The sequence below is a fragment of the Oxyura jamaicensis genome, chromosome 3, assembly GCF_011077185.1.
Source record: "Oxyura jamaicensis isolate SHBP4307 breed ruddy duck chromosome 3, BPBGC_Ojam_1.0, whole genome shotgun sequence".
In the NCBI taxonomy this organism is placed as follows: Eukaryota; Metazoa; Chordata; class Aves; order Anseriformes; family Anatidae; genus Oxyura; species Oxyura jamaicensis.
In genome coordinates, this window is record NC_048895.1 from 92,319,331 (window position 1) to 92,334,996 (window position 15,666).

Consider the following 15,666-nt stretch of genomic DNA (forward strand, 5'->3'; position numbering starts at 1 on the left):
GTATAATCTCAGATGAAATGGGGGAGACGTACTCCTAACACGCAACTATGATTTTCAAAATAATGGAAAGGTTGAATGCTGTCTCCTATCAGTAAATGGTTCCCATCAATAGAAAATACATGAAAGCTTACAGCATTTATATTTACACAAAGCTACACCAGAGTGCCACAAAGATTTATTTTCACTAATAAAGTTTCCTTGACATAATCTTATACTCAAGATGCTTAACTGTCCACCTGGAAAGATTTAATCGTTTTACAACAGTTAAACAGTTGCAGATTTTGATGTAGTAAAGACAATAATCATCTGAGCAATTGTGGAAAGCAAACAAGCAGTCTTAACTCACCACTTGAGACATGTGAATGATGTACAATTTCTAGACTGAAGGTCTAAAGCTTTTTAAGGATTTCTTGGCAAGCAATATGTAAGGGTACTTTATTTTAGGATTTGAATTTTAACTAGTTAATTTACTGGGGAAGAATGCCGCCACAAAAAAATCTCACAGCATTAAGTGAAAATGTGAATTTTTGAAACAGTTAAATTAATAAATATGAAGTCCTGTACGATATCATCATCAATTAAATATTTATTATAGCCACAAGTCAAAAAAGACAAGAATTAAAATTGCAATTGCTAAGAGAAATTTTAAGGAACTTTAATGCACCAAATCTCAATGTGATAAAACCAGTCTCACATGAGATTTGGCTGTATCAAGAATATCAATGGTTCTTATGGTTTTGTTCGTGTTTTTATATCTCTCCACTATAAATAATAGTTTAATAACTATTAGTAATTCTTACTTGAACAGTATCCTCAAAACTCAGAAACACTACCAGCACTAACTGAGGTTAGGGCAAAATTCTTCAGCTGTAAGGGAAAACATTTTTACAGCTAGGAATGATCTAAAACTTTTTCCTAATATTAAATCATCAGAAGGGGGAGTGTGGTTTGCCCAGGCATGGCTTAGCTAATTTACTTCTCTCCCTTTTAAGATTCCCCAATCCCTCAAACATCAAACTTGTCAGAAAACATTGGCCAAAGTTCAATGATTCATTTAGAATCTTTAATTTAATCCAATTATGGAAAAAAGCAACTTTTTAAATTAAGAGAATAATTCTACTAGAAAGAACATTCTTTCTTCTTAAGTTATATATCTTCTGTTCATTTACATTAGCATTTTTTCTTTTTTTTTTAAAAAAAAAAAAAAAAGAAGTAGTAATTGGAGCAAAAGCAAAAATGAGTCTCGATCTCCTGTTTCTCCTTACTGCAGAACCACAAGTTATTACCTTTTGCTATTGTGATAGCAGTGAATTGGGAAAAAGACCTGGGCAATTTCTTCAAGAACAGATATTTTAAAAACAACTTTAAATCAAAGCCTACCATTACTATTTTTCTATTTGAGATATGTCAGCAACATATTATAGTGCATTTAGTATAGCACCAGAACAGATGCATTTACCTTGCATATGCTTTAATCTTCGTATTCTTCAAATTGATTAGCTTTTCTCAGAAGCGGTTTTATAAAGATTTTACCTGATTAGCAGTATGCCAAAAGACAGAAATGAAATGTGGTCCAAAATATAATGCAAATACTATGCAATCACACATTAGGTTGTCAGCTAACCGTATTACTTCTCCAAGAAGCAATTTTTAATCAAACAAAAAATCTAATTTCACAAATAAAGAAATAGCTTATCCTAAGGAAAATGTGAACTAAATATGAGTCAAATAATTTGGTTCTTGGAATAAACATCAGGATTAATTCTTTCTGCTTCAGGGTATATAATAACTAGGCAAGACCTGTGAGTCAATTCCTGTATTACTTCAGAAAGATCATTTCAGCAGAGAGAATCTCAGAAAAGACAGCCTCAGAAAATCCAACCTGCGATAGCTGGCTGGACCGAGGTACCTCACCATCAAGCAGATCTACACGTTCAAATGTCTTCATCACTACCAGCTCTACTACAAAATGACTGCAGTGGAAGCAATGCTCAGACTGACTACCAACTCATGCCAGGTCTGGCAGTATTTACTCTGTACCACAGTCCCAAAGTCCAGCTTTCCTGTTTCACATGCACAGGGAGCCATTTGGAAAAGCACTGTGAGGATGGCTTTTGTTCCCACCGCAGACCCACTGAATGCTTTATTTGTATGAAAAACCTCAGGAACTTCCTGGTCTTATGAACCTGAAAGGAAAAAGAGTACTACTTATCTCAAGAGTATGAACGACAGCCCTAGAAAGAGAAGACTGAAAACAGCACTCTGTTTGAGTACTCTAAAACTCCAGATTAAAATCCCAGAACTGAAATAGAGTTGGAGCACAAGTGATTTGGAAAGAACCCATAAAAACAGAAGGCATAAACCAGATACAGGATGGGAAACGCATCCAAACCCATCAGTTGCTGCTTGCGCTTATTCCTGAGAAGTCAAAACCCACCTGCAGCCATCTCTGATCAACTTGGGATCAACTAAGACAGCAACCTGGCTTTCATGATTCAAGAACCTCTTCAGATAAGCTGTGAAAGTTACAGGAGAACTGGGGAAAAAGCTCACTGATGTGGTTGTTGACGTACTAGACCATCAGATGTGGATTTGTAAAGCACTGTTAACTCACTTTGTGACCGATAAACCACCACCATTCAGGAGTCTACATCCCCTTATTGAACACAGCATATTCAGGCATAAATCATACTGACAGACAGCACAATTATTGAAGAGAAACACTTAAAACATCAAAAGAGCATTGGATGTAACAACCCCTGGGACCCTAATCAGCAAAAAACATCCTGAAGAATAGCTTGTCACCAGGACCTCGATGAATACTAAAAAATGTTTGAACAAAGGGAAAGGAAGCACTCCCAAACAACAACAGTTCTGATCCAGATCACTGTGCATGAACTGGAGATACTAAGGGTTCAAAGACAGCTATGAAAAAATGAGAGTCCCCCAGCTAAGAACTGCAAGCCTCCATGCGCTGCTGACAAAGACGTCAGCTAGGTCTCCATCAAATTCAAGCTTTAACATCTAGATTCATACTTGAACAAATTAAAGTTAAGACAGCAGCTCTTTATCTTTTGGGTACAAAGTAGCCACCAATGGAAAATTCTTTGTGCATGGCCTGGGCTGCCACAGCTTCTCTGGCACCTCCTGATGAGGGAAGCTGATACTTATGGCAGGCCTGATCAATTTCCAATCAACCTTAGTTTCACAATGAGAAGTTAATCTTAGTAGGGAACAGAAACTCTCAAACTGTCAACCCCTTAAAGCGAGCTTCTGCGGTCAGGAGAGAAGCATCTACTACTGCTCAACTGAAATACGGAGCGCGATACACTCCTCTCACAAACACCATTTACCCAGAAGAGGGAGTGCCCCGGAGCATTGAGTTCAAGAAGAACTACAGGACTGTATGTAACAAAATGCTTGGTGAGCACGTGAACAGAACTCTAGGTGGCAAGCTCAGAAGACCTCGTGCCCTTACGCACAGAAATGCTGCCTGAAACCTAGCATGGAGATGCCTTCTGAAAATCTCATCTGTTTCCATGACAATGGCTGCATAATAGATTCACACATTGTCAGATAAACATAGGAAACATTTTACAGCACAAACCATCCACCCAAGAGGTCTCCTGGGTATAAACTGACACATTCTTGAAAAGAAGCACGTCTTATGCTGATAGCATATAAGGAATCTAGCTCTGGAAACATTTTGTTTAGGTGAAAAATGTATTAACTAAAATCCAAAAAGGTTAATCTCACAGTAGCTTGAATCAACTCTTGTTTACTCAAATATTCTCCCAGCTTACTTCTTGATGGTGATATACTGAGGGAGTATCGCTTGCTGCAGTGGTGATAGTTACTACCTTGCTTTTCAGGTTAGTAGTGATACATCCTTCCATCTACTCCTCGGAGGAGGCTGCAAACAGAAAACCTCTCTTCTGCATAGGGTAATGAGCTCATAGCTGTAGATCCTACTAGCTCTTGTGATAATCCAATTAGTTCTCCTCACACACAACACAATGGAGAATGATTCCTTGACCTCCACAGGGATCTGCTAAGACATTGCATTGCTAACCCCTTCTAGAAATGGTAAAAAGGTTACTTCTTAGTTGAACCTAAAAAACTAGGAATATAAAAAGAAGGAACTACTTTTGACATTGAGAACATGAAGTACAGGTATGTGTTTTGGGAAAGGGAGAAAATTTTAATACTAGACTTGTTTGGGAAAGTGGGGGTCTGCAAGTAATGGAGCGGGTGGATATAATCTTTGCATTACCCACATCAACCAAGCAGTGAGGTCTCATGAGATGAATTCTCGTTGACGCTGACTAGCTCTCAAACAACTTTGTCAACACCTCCTATTGATCTGGGTTAAATAAAAAATAATAATAATAATAATAAAGTCTGTTATGGGATAATCCCATTCCCAAAAACTCTCCAGGAAGTCACTGGACTGGATCACCTATTAGTGGCTGAGAACAACTGTATTAATTTGTCTGCTAAATAACTAGAGAGTCCTAATAATGAATTGCTGACTGATGGGTCCCACATTTGTGTCAAAAGAGACTTGTATGGAAGTGCAGACACTTTCTAACCAAACAGGTATCGTGTTCTTGTATGTGTGGAGGCAAATAATAGCTAAAACTGTAAAAACTGGTGGGTGGCAGACAATGGTGTACATGTGCAGGGACAGGGATAAGGGGTGGGAGGTAAATAGCCAAAACTGAACTTCCAAACTGTGAAGCACAAACCTGCTAGCTAGCTAGAACCGATATGAGCCGGTTGTGAATTTTGATAACATTTGGACTCAACAGAAGTGACCTGTTCCAATTTTCCAGTTAATAAAGAGACATGACACAGAACCATCAGTTAGGAAGCTGATTGCATATTTTGCAGGCAGTCTATTAGGATGAAGAAAAATTGGGACTTGGGAACGCAGAAAGAAGAGGGTGAAGATCCTGGGAAACTGGGGATTATTCTGGAGATCAAAGGTGTGTGGTGATAATTGCCAAAGAATGCCATGGGATCACAGCTTGTAATGCCTGAGACTCTTAAATGCAAGCAGCTACAAAACCAGTGTTGCATGACTTTCTGTCCAATCTTCCCAGACCAGCAGTGATTTCCCTGGCCTGAGTAAACACAACAGCAGAGTGGGGAGCAAGAGAGGGCTCACGTGAGATAATAAAGCACGGGTATAACTCTGATCTCCTTGACTGTAAAAAGTTTCCAGATTCACTACAGGTCTTTATTTACTGTGTCTCACCTATGGCACCATCACACACATCTGATGACTCAACTACTGTGCACACTTTCATTAAATGGATGCGAGAGCCTTTCATACACTGCAGACACCTGAGTCCTGCATCACTGATGTAAAACTCTGGCTCCTCTCAAGTTTGCTGTCCCCTGTATGAGGCCACTTTAGTATCCTCTCAGTCCAGAATAATGCACTTAGTACTACCATAAACCATGCAGAGAGAACTGAAAAAACACTGCAATACATGCATTGATCTGGTTTTGACATCACTGAAGGGAATTTTTCACATTGTGACAACCTGCTTGTCTAGAACACACAAAGGAACAAAAAAAATAATGAAGACACATTTGAAGACAGCAAAAAAATCTGAAACAAAGCAAGGAACAAGTGTAAGAAGCCATGAGCCCCAGGAAAGACACTCTGTTTATTAAAATACGTAGCTGAAAGGTCAAGCTCTGAATGATTCATTAAAAACATAAACCTGTTGAGCTTTAAGAAAGTTCTCACTGATCTGGAGTTAGCAGAATGTCTAACAGACTCAAAGGGTACATACAGTTTGAGTGAATGTCAATCTTGAGGCTGAGACACTGGAAAAGCAACTATATCAGAGGTTTCAAAGGATCGACAAACCATTCACCCCTCCTAACCATTCACTGCACTAAAGGAAAAAAACATTTCTGATACCACTGGAAGGTCAGCAATTACCACCAGCACTGGAGAATACTCTATAAAGTTGCAGTCTGGACTGAAAGACTCTGAATTGTTAGTGGTCACATGTAATGAGGAGTGGCAATTATAAGATAGGTAAAAGCTCTTGGAAACAGATGTGAAGCAATCCTCTTCCTCCTGAATATCTCAGATTGACTGATGTAAAATATCCATTTCCAAAAACCCAGGAAGAGACAGCTTTATTATTTCACAGAATCACAGAGTTGAAGGGGTTGGAAGGGACTTTGAAAAATCATTGGGTTCAACCCCCCTGCCAAAGCAGGTTCCTTAGAGCAGGTTGCCCAGGTTGGTGTCCAGATGGGCCTTGAATATCTCCAGAGAAGGAGACTCCACAACCTCCCTGGGCAGCCTGTTCCAGTGCTCCATCACCTTCACCGTGAAGAAATTCTTTCACACGTTGGTGCGGAACTTCCTGTGCTCCATTTTGTGGCCATTGCCCCTTGTCCTCTCCCCATAAACCACTGAAAAGAGGCTGGCTAAATCCCTCTGTCTCCCACACTTCAGGTATTTATACACATTGATGAGATCCCCCCTCAGTCTTTTCTCCAGGCTGAGCAGACCCGGGTCTCTCAGCCTTTCTTCATAGGGAAGATGCTCCAGGCCGTATCATCTTTGTGGCCCTCCGCTGCACTCTTTCCAGGAGATCCCTGTCTTTTTTGTACCGGGGAGCCCGGAACTGGACACAGTACACCAGGTGAGGCCTGACCAGGGCAGAGTAGAGGGGGAGGATCACCTCCCTTGACCTGCTGGCCACGGTCCTTTTAATGCAGGCCAGGATCCCATTGGATCCCATTTGATTTTGTTTTGTTTTTATTACTAGGAGTGGCCACTGCAGAGCCCTGTACTCTCAATGCACTTAAACTCACCGCACAGAGTTCCTAGACAGCACTATATCCTTTTCCAGCCACTGATAAAGATGGTTTCTCTTACTCAGTTTTGATAAGAAAATTTAAGATTTGTAATGAGTCCCAATCCTACTTTACAAACAAACAGAAAATTCACAAATGAGCTAAGGAACCGCATTAAATATAAAGATCCTACCTCATTGTGCAAGTGTGCTGAAGAAATAGCCTCAGCTGAATCCTACCCACACATAGCAAGGCAGCTAAAACAGGAAATCCATACCAATCTTTCCAATGATTAGCAGGATAAAAATCTCAGGGCAGCATGATTTTTGATGCATATAAAAAGGAAAAAAGCCAAAGAAAGGTATCTCTAGCCTGTCAAATACATGAAAGACAGTTAATACGGTCCAGGAGAGAAAGAAAGGAAAAAAAAATTTAAAAAAAAGTCTGGGGATTTCTAGAATTTGTGAATAATGACTTCCAATGAACAATAATATCTTTTAAACTATTCTCTTTTAATCTATATCCTAATTACTTCCTCCAAGGGAAATTACTTTAAATGAAACTCACGTTTTTTTCTAACTAGTTCAACACTTCATTGGTACCTGACCAGCAGTGTTGATACTCCACATGAACAAAAGATTTTTCTACAGACTTGATGTAGATTTCAGGCAGTTAATATACATGATTTTTTCCTGAACTGTCTCAGCTGAGCTCTAACCTGTGTCTCTCCCTCCAGTGAGGACAACAGCATTCTTTTATATCCTTAACCTCTTGCAAGAACAATGAATGGGAGGTCAAGGTTCTTCAGCACACATGTGAAAGTTCCATTTTCTGCATTGCTATTTCTATAGATGACAGGTTATCAATTTACTGTTACCTTTTAAAAAGCTGCTAAAACGTGTTAAATTTCACCAGGTATCTCACGAGCTGTTGTCCTCTAGGGGAAGTCAGTAAAATGGATGCAGGGTTGGGTTTTTTTTTTTTTTTTAGAAGTTTATTATAGGAAACAGTGACTAACATCCACTATAGTAATAAACAAAACTCATAATATTAAGCAAAAGAAAAAGGTGATGACAACAGTCAACACATCAATGGGAGCACTGAAGCAAGAAAGACAAGATTCTAGCTTAAGCCTTCCCTAAGAAGAGGTACTTTACAAACATACTGACAAATTGCATGCAGCATTTCTACACCAATATAAAGTACAATTGAAAAACAGGGCCTCATTAAAGGAAGTTCCAAACAAAATATGCCTTACCTGAGATATTCCGCTGGGAGGGATCTTGTATGACTGCAGCTTCTGCTTCAGTAGCTCGGGCTCACTGTGGCGGAATGGGCACCCTGACAGTAAAAACAAGCAAGCTCACAAACAAGGTTGTTTACCCAGGAGTTAGCAGAGTAACACACTCAAGAGACCAACTAAACTGTTTCTAATTGTCTAACAGTTTATTAATAAAAAAGTTAATTGCTCGTATGTGCAATTGTTCACTTTTTTCTTCCTTTTTTTTTTTTTATTAAAAAAAAAACTTTTTAATTAATTAGTCCACTGCATGGTTAGTAGGGCACCAGGCTCTCAAGAGTTACACAAAATATCTTAACATCAACAGGCCACAGTTCTCATTCTGTGACAGGAAAAGAGATTTTTAGTTCTTTCCTGACAATGATAGCACTGGTACATTTAAGAGCTGTGAAAAAAAGCGGAAAAGACAATGATAGTTAACTTGTCTTTAAAGCACAGTTCCTTCTAAAATATTACTTTAGAAAGTTCCACCACCTTGAATAACAGTTTGCATTAGTTTCAGTTCAATTTAATTCATATCTCAGAACCCCTCCAATTGCTTACCTTTTATAACATCTATATATTTAAAGTCTCCTTGCACTGTGCAACTCAATACATATAGAGCCAAAAGCTATCAAGTGCGATCTAAAGAGAACACTTGAAGACCTTGATCTCAAAATTAAATACATAATTGAAGAGATTACAAGAGTAACATGACAGACAATACTCCAATTTGTTGGATACTTTGCCAGATAATTTGTCAATGGAAAACTATAATGTTTACGGAAAACATGATCTTACTCTGAAGCAGGAATTTCAAGAAGTAAATTCCAATTGTAAATTCTGTTTGAGTAAGGACACAAGTTTTACAAAACTGATTTTTCAAATTACTTCAGTATAAAAGACAAAGCTCAAATACTGTGTACCCTATATAACCACTATTATGACCTCTGTAAAGGGATAAACAATGCAGTTTCACATTACACATTATAGCAAAACAAACTGCTTAACTATTTATTTCTTCAAAATATTGGAAAACATTGTAAATTCAGTCCCTGTTCAGCTTCCCTCGGCAGTATCTATGTTGTCTCGGATGTGTATATAAGCCATGACTTCCACAGTGATAGCTTCAATGCCAACAGTCCCTAAGAGTTACAAATGTCAATACCAGGTCATTTATAAATTTACCCTATCCTACAACTAGAAATTAAGAACCTATAAGAGCTCTGAATGTCCTAAATTTCTGACAACCAAATCAATTATTATAAGCAGAACAAGGTTGCCAGTTGGAAAGCACAGCTTAAAAGGAAATTAACTTTGTTTTCTGGCACACAAAGCAGGAAGAAGGGCATGGAAGGAAAAAGAACTAGAGTACAAAACTGAATTTGAGTGATACTATTAAGCAAGTAAGAGTAATCACAAGAAGACTAACAGAGAACAGCAGTGACTATCTTAGTAGTCCAAAGTTACTACCACTGGAAAAAAAACGAAATCCATTTGACTCTTTTCTTTAGCCAAAGAAAAGGCTGAAGACTTCCTTTTCTCTTTGTTTTGAGAACTCACCATGATAATCGCCTTGACTCGGTGGATTGGATATGATGATCTTCATGCAGCTGTACGGGGTATAGTCTGTTCTCTTTCCTTCTTTCCCATAGCTGTGGCGAATGCTGTAAGCATATCCTTTGTCAAACTACAAAAAAAAAAAGCATATATATTTATATCCTATGCCAGATTCTTTACTTTGCAAATAGAAATGCTGGATTATGAAGTCAATCCTCCAAATCTACTCAAACTGAGAAAAAATAAAACAGATTTGTTTGCTGCTAAATTTGATTTTTATATTACATGAACTTGTATATGCACCTATACATATCTTACATACTCGTCAGAAGAGAAATGAGAATTAAGATCTTTCAAGCTGATGCAGTAATCATTAAAGATGATTTAAAGATCAAAATTGTGAAACCCAAGATGTTAGTAAATGCAGAAGACATGGCAATTTGAAACCTTTCATAATTGTCCATAAAATAATTGTTTTATCACGGAAAAATAATAGCAAATCAAATTTCCTTACTCAGGTTCACACTCTTATACTCCCAAAGCATAATGCCTCACCTATACTTTGTTTCAGCACTGAATTTCAATTTGTTAGAGTCTAGAATTAAGAGTGCTTTGTATGAAAAAAAATGGCATCTCTCTTTTGTTCAGAAATAAACACCCAACTCATACAAACTCCCGCAATAAAAAGTTCTAAAGGCATAAACAAACATTTATCTTGGCAGCCAAGTACATTGCTATCAGTATATCATTTTAGTAAGTCCTGTGAAGAAGATTCAGTAACACAAGCTCATGCTATTTTACATATGGCCGTCGCTGACGTAAGATCTGTGGTAGAATCAGAATAATTTCACACACGGATTCCACAAAGTTTGGTAAGCTGCTGTGAGCCATCAAGGAACATCTGTTCAAATACACACTCCTAGAGGAGCTGAAGTACAAGTTAGAGACTTCTCATTAGCAATTTTTTTTTTTTTACAGGATTTTGCCCAAAGTATCACAAAATAGTTCTTAAAAATTAAATAGGTTGAAATAATGAAGCTCTGTGTGCAGAATTACACTTCTGTCTCTCTCCTTCTCAAAAACGCTACAATACATAAAAGAACAACTGTGCTCTTAATGCTCCAGCATTAACTTTATATTTAATTCAGGCACAGAACTTCACAAAAACAATTGCCATAAGAATTTGTTTTCTTGTCAAAAACAACTTAAAGTTTTAACTCCATTATTTTACTAACAGAGGTCAATACAGACAAAAATTGTTCAAGCACATAACTGGTTAACTCTGTTTCTTTAACAGATAAGAGCAATTCTGCTTGGTCTGCAGATTTCCAGTGGTAATTCAGACATCTGTGAAATTATCTTGACCTGCTAAAACTCATACAAAATAAAACAGAAGAAGAGGTATGCTTTACTTAATATGATATTTGAACGGTCTTGACAAAATCTATATAATAACAAGTATGTTGAAACATATACACAACCTTTGAGAATAAAAATGTAAGTTGCACCTGATTCTGGATGGGTGAAAAAAGGAACTTCTTCACCAAGACACTGCTGAAATCAAGTTAGTATAACAAGCACAATATGCAGCACTCCTTTTCCAAATCAGGCTTAAGGCATCCAAACCACTGAACAAACACTGACTAATTAATCCTTACTATACATTTGACAAAGTGACTTTTATTTTAAAAGAGCACCAAAAACCACAGATGCTTCAAATCCATAGCATTGTGTTTTCCAGCACAGCCCAGGCAGGCTGCAGTACGTAGGGATATCCCTTCTACCCAGGGGAGAAATGTTTGGTTGATGAGTAAACATGAACAGCGGTAATTTAGGAAGAAGTGGAAGAGTGTAGGACCATGTGCTATAGGCATGTGCATGCCCTCAGAAAGGGCAGGTGCAGGAGGACTCCCTCACCTTAGCAGCGCAAGCAGCAGCTGCTGGCTGAGTGCTGCTGCTCCTGCAGGAGCTGCAAAAGCTAAATACAGCCTTTGCAGCTGCCAGCTGCAGGAAAGCCTAATACAGCAAAAGACAGCATTATGGTGGTGAAAATGTGATGTTAGCACTTACATATGTGCATATACACTTACATATAAATACACACATGCCAGTACATATGTATCACTGCACGGAAATTAAGTGGGAGCTGGGAACTGGTATACTTACTCTTTCAAAACTCCTGAAAAACAGCAAATATCAGACACAAAGATGTGTGTATTTTAATTCCCAACCTCTGAGAGAATCTGTTAAGATAAACGTCACATAGCCACATATCCTTCCATGCAGAAACTCTGGAACTTTTCTGCCTTCTTTGCGAAGACTGGATGAATGCACATTTCATTTGCTTAAGACAGGGTATTTGAGTAAGCAAAGCAGATAGGTTTTTGTAAGGCAAAAGCAAATCTTGACTGCTTCCGGATGTATTGCTTAGTTTGCCAGAAAATTAACAACCCTCTAACAGCGCTGTATACTACAATCTTGAGCTATACTTTTCACATCACTTGTCTTAATGCCCACAGAAACTACTTTTACTACCTAACTCATTATTTTATGCTGAGAAGCAGCTTTTGCAGTAAATAGAAACAACAGCTACATAATAACACAACATGGCCTTGGGACAGGTTGGGGATTTTCTCATTGCTTTCTTGTAACCCTGTTTGGATTTTCTGAGGCCATTTGATATCAGTTTCATCACACCTATATGTTCTTTGGGCCAGGATTACTTTTATTTTTTAGTAATAATTACAGTAGAATAGTATTTTGAAAAAATAAAATGTATAGAAATAGACATAGCTACCACATGTGAACTTAAAACTAAGATATCAGAAGACGGAATAATTTACTTATTCAGGTGAGAATCCTCTCTGTGCTGAACAGAGCAGCATAAAATGCTTAAAAAAGAAGCAACTTTAAGTATCACTTTATTTCTGCCATTGTAATTGTACCACTTTTTTAATGGAAACACTAGTGCTAAGAAAGAGAGAAAGAAATTATGCAAAGGCATTTTTGTTTGCTTGTTTTTCAGTAGTGGCCATTCGTCTGAAATTAATACAGTAATGGTAATGGGCAACCGCTGGTTATGCTCAATCTCTTGAATTCATTAAAAACTGCTTAAAATAAGTATTGTTCTAAAATTATTCTTAAATTTCAGAGAACACAAAGTATTTTTGTGGCTACTTGGCAGATTTAAAGCTGTCCAACACCACTATCATACTTCCTGGTCCACATTTACTCCGTTACACTTCTGGAATTAACCATAAACACCCCAGTGCTCCTGAACAGCCCCTTTCAAAATCCATCCTCCACACTACAGAGCCTTCATGTGCAAACCAGTTGTTTCTCTGAAGGAGAAGGATTCTGTCCAATAGCAACGGCTGGCAAATGTACTTCTCGTCTGTAAGAGAAGACGATTCATAGTGACAAACACTTGCCCAACTGTGCACTTGCTTATGCACACTCATAATTGTCACCTGTTCTCAGAGCCTTTGCAGCAGCAAAGGGAAGGAAAGAATAACACAGCTGAGTTGGCCCCCACAGTTACATGCTTCACCAAGACCTCTCCTGTCCTTGTGATTCAGTGTTTCTGGTCGTTGATCAAGAGAACAGAGTTTTAGCAGCGTCAATATCCAAGGGGCTGTGCGGTGTTCCTCAGAGGGAAGCAGCCACGAATTGTGGCGTTTCATTTCAGAAAGCAGGTCCTGGGGAACAGCCCCCTGTACGCTGGGTATGAGCTCAGTGATCAGACTAGCTCCTTCCCAATACTATTACCCTAGGCTATGCACAAAGAAAAATCCCTCTCAGAAGCGATCCCTTTCAATTGCCAGTGAAAGTACACAAATGTATGCATATAAGTGTAATTAGATGGGCTCGATAATTGCAGAAACGAGAAGGCAGAGGAATTGTCCCTTCCTATTTATTCCAAACCCCCAAACAGATGTGTTGGGATTATCCCAGTTCCTTCAACAAAACAGGGTATGTACAGAACAAATCACGCATGTCAGTGTTTGCAGGGTCATTCTAATTGCTTATAGATAACTCGTTTTTAAACTATTTCACAAAAAAAAAAATGCCAAAATTGTAAAACTACTATTACAGTACAGACCAACTATGCAATCTATCAAAAGGTAATTATGATAGAAAACTATGAAAGGTGAAAACTCAAAATGATTTGAAGAATCACTTTTTTAGTGATGGCCCTATAAAAACGTTCAAGGTTTTTATTGAAGCCTGAGATGAAGCTGCTTGACAATAATGATGCTGCACAAGTAGGTACATCACCTCCTACTGTGTGACAGTTTCCACCGAGACAAAAGAAACAATAGAACAGTAACACTCAAGTAACACCATTATATTACTGAGTAACTGCATATACTAGACCACCTACTGTTGGGTATTACTTCAGAATGTGGATTCTCTGCAACTTTTTACATTATAGCCCACAACTCAACTACCTACATTATGTTTTCCTCTATCTAGTTTATTCAGTTCTCTGACTGCTCCTCTCTCTACACAGAGCTCTAGGATGCATCTGGCCTGAGATAAAACTGCCCACCTATGTTCTGCAGCATATGTTTTCATGCATCAGTACTTGTGATGGGCTGTGGTGTCCAGTGCATGGTGCTGAATGTACTAACGATCATCCCAGGCATCCTAACACAAGCGACACTGAAGTGTTCTTAGACTTCTTCCTACAGGAAGGTTAGCTCTTAGCACTGATGGGCAAGGCTAAACCAGCGGACCATAAGCCAGAATCCAGGAGGCTGGAGGACATTTCACTGGGTGTATGCATGTAATGTAGCAAGGAACTCACATTTTGCTTTTATGTGGTATATTTACAGAGGTATCAGACTAAGGCAGATGAATTTGCCTTAAAACTGCTGGTTAAGGCATACATGCTCTGTTAGATTTCCTTCACCAGAAGATGTGTATAAGTTAAGGTATAAATAAGGTATATGTAAGATGATATGATATAAAACCTGATATACACACGCGCACACACACACAAGTTTGCAACTGGTATAGCCTAGTATCAGATTACTAGGTTCTAGATAAGAATTTATGGAAATGTTATTGTCATTAGAGTTTGATCACATAAACACAAGATATTAGGGTATGGAATGGCAATGTACGTCATACAGACCATACGGCAGGTACACGCTTTCCTTTGAAGAAAAGCTTTGTTAAAACAAAGCAAAGAAGCATGGCTCATGTGTGCCTTAGTTATCAATTAGATACAACTGAAGACAACTTCAAAAGAACAGAACAATTATATACAACATTTGCAAAGCACTTCAGCCACTGCAGAGTGAGTATCATGTCAGAACCACGAGTTACTTGGCTTATGTCACTTGTCATATTTGCATTACAGATTCTAGGAATAGCACAAAGTCCTCCATAAATTTTGTCATTTGCAAACTTATCTAGGTTACCAATTCAGATATTCAGCATGCATACTAACATGGGAAATAAATTTGCTGACAGGTGTTCCGAGCTCATGTTCATGCTCATGTTCACACTTCAGCAAAACTTTCATGTTTCATTTTAACTACTTCTATATACTCTTGTGAGTTTTTATGAGCTTATTCCTTAAAAGTCCTGGGATATTTATTTATTTAAAATCTCACAACTAAGCAAAATGACCGCAGCAATTTTGTCTAGCTTCTTGGCTGACCACCAGATTAGTTCCAGCTCTGCAAAATTCAAAGCAGTAATGCTGTTAAACCATTTTGTTAAGCAGTGATTGGGTAACTTCTTGTCTAAAATTGTTGAACCTGTATGGATAACAGCTTCAAATTCATAAATTTATCGCATAAACTTGTGTATCTTGTGAAATAATTGATTCACTTTTCATCCATTCCCTAGGCGGTCACTCAAATCATTACTGTTGATGCTGCTTAGCTGGCACATCTTTGTCCTTTTTTTTTTTTCTTTCTTTAAGCTCATTCTTAAAATAACCTCAATTTGAGGTTATCTTTCCCCAGGCATGGCTTTCATTT

General features: G+C 38.2%; 1 protein-coding gene across 1 annotated transcript in view; it reads right to left on the bottom strand.

Moving 5' to 3' along the window:
* The window catches only part of PRIM2 (DNA primase subunit 2), a 112,213-nt gene that overhangs the window by 18,987 nt on the left and 77,560 nt on the right, over positions 1–15,666 (bottom strand). Inside the window, exons 11-12 of the mRNA XM_035322520.1 lie at positions 9,674–9,800; positions 8,090–8,172 (exon numbers count right to left, since the gene is read on the bottom strand). Of these exons, the coding sequence (XP_035178411.1) occupies positions 8,090–8,172; positions 9,674–9,800 (210 nt within the window). The remainder of the gene's footprint in view (positions 1–8,089; positions 8,173–9,673; positions 9,801–15,666) is intronic.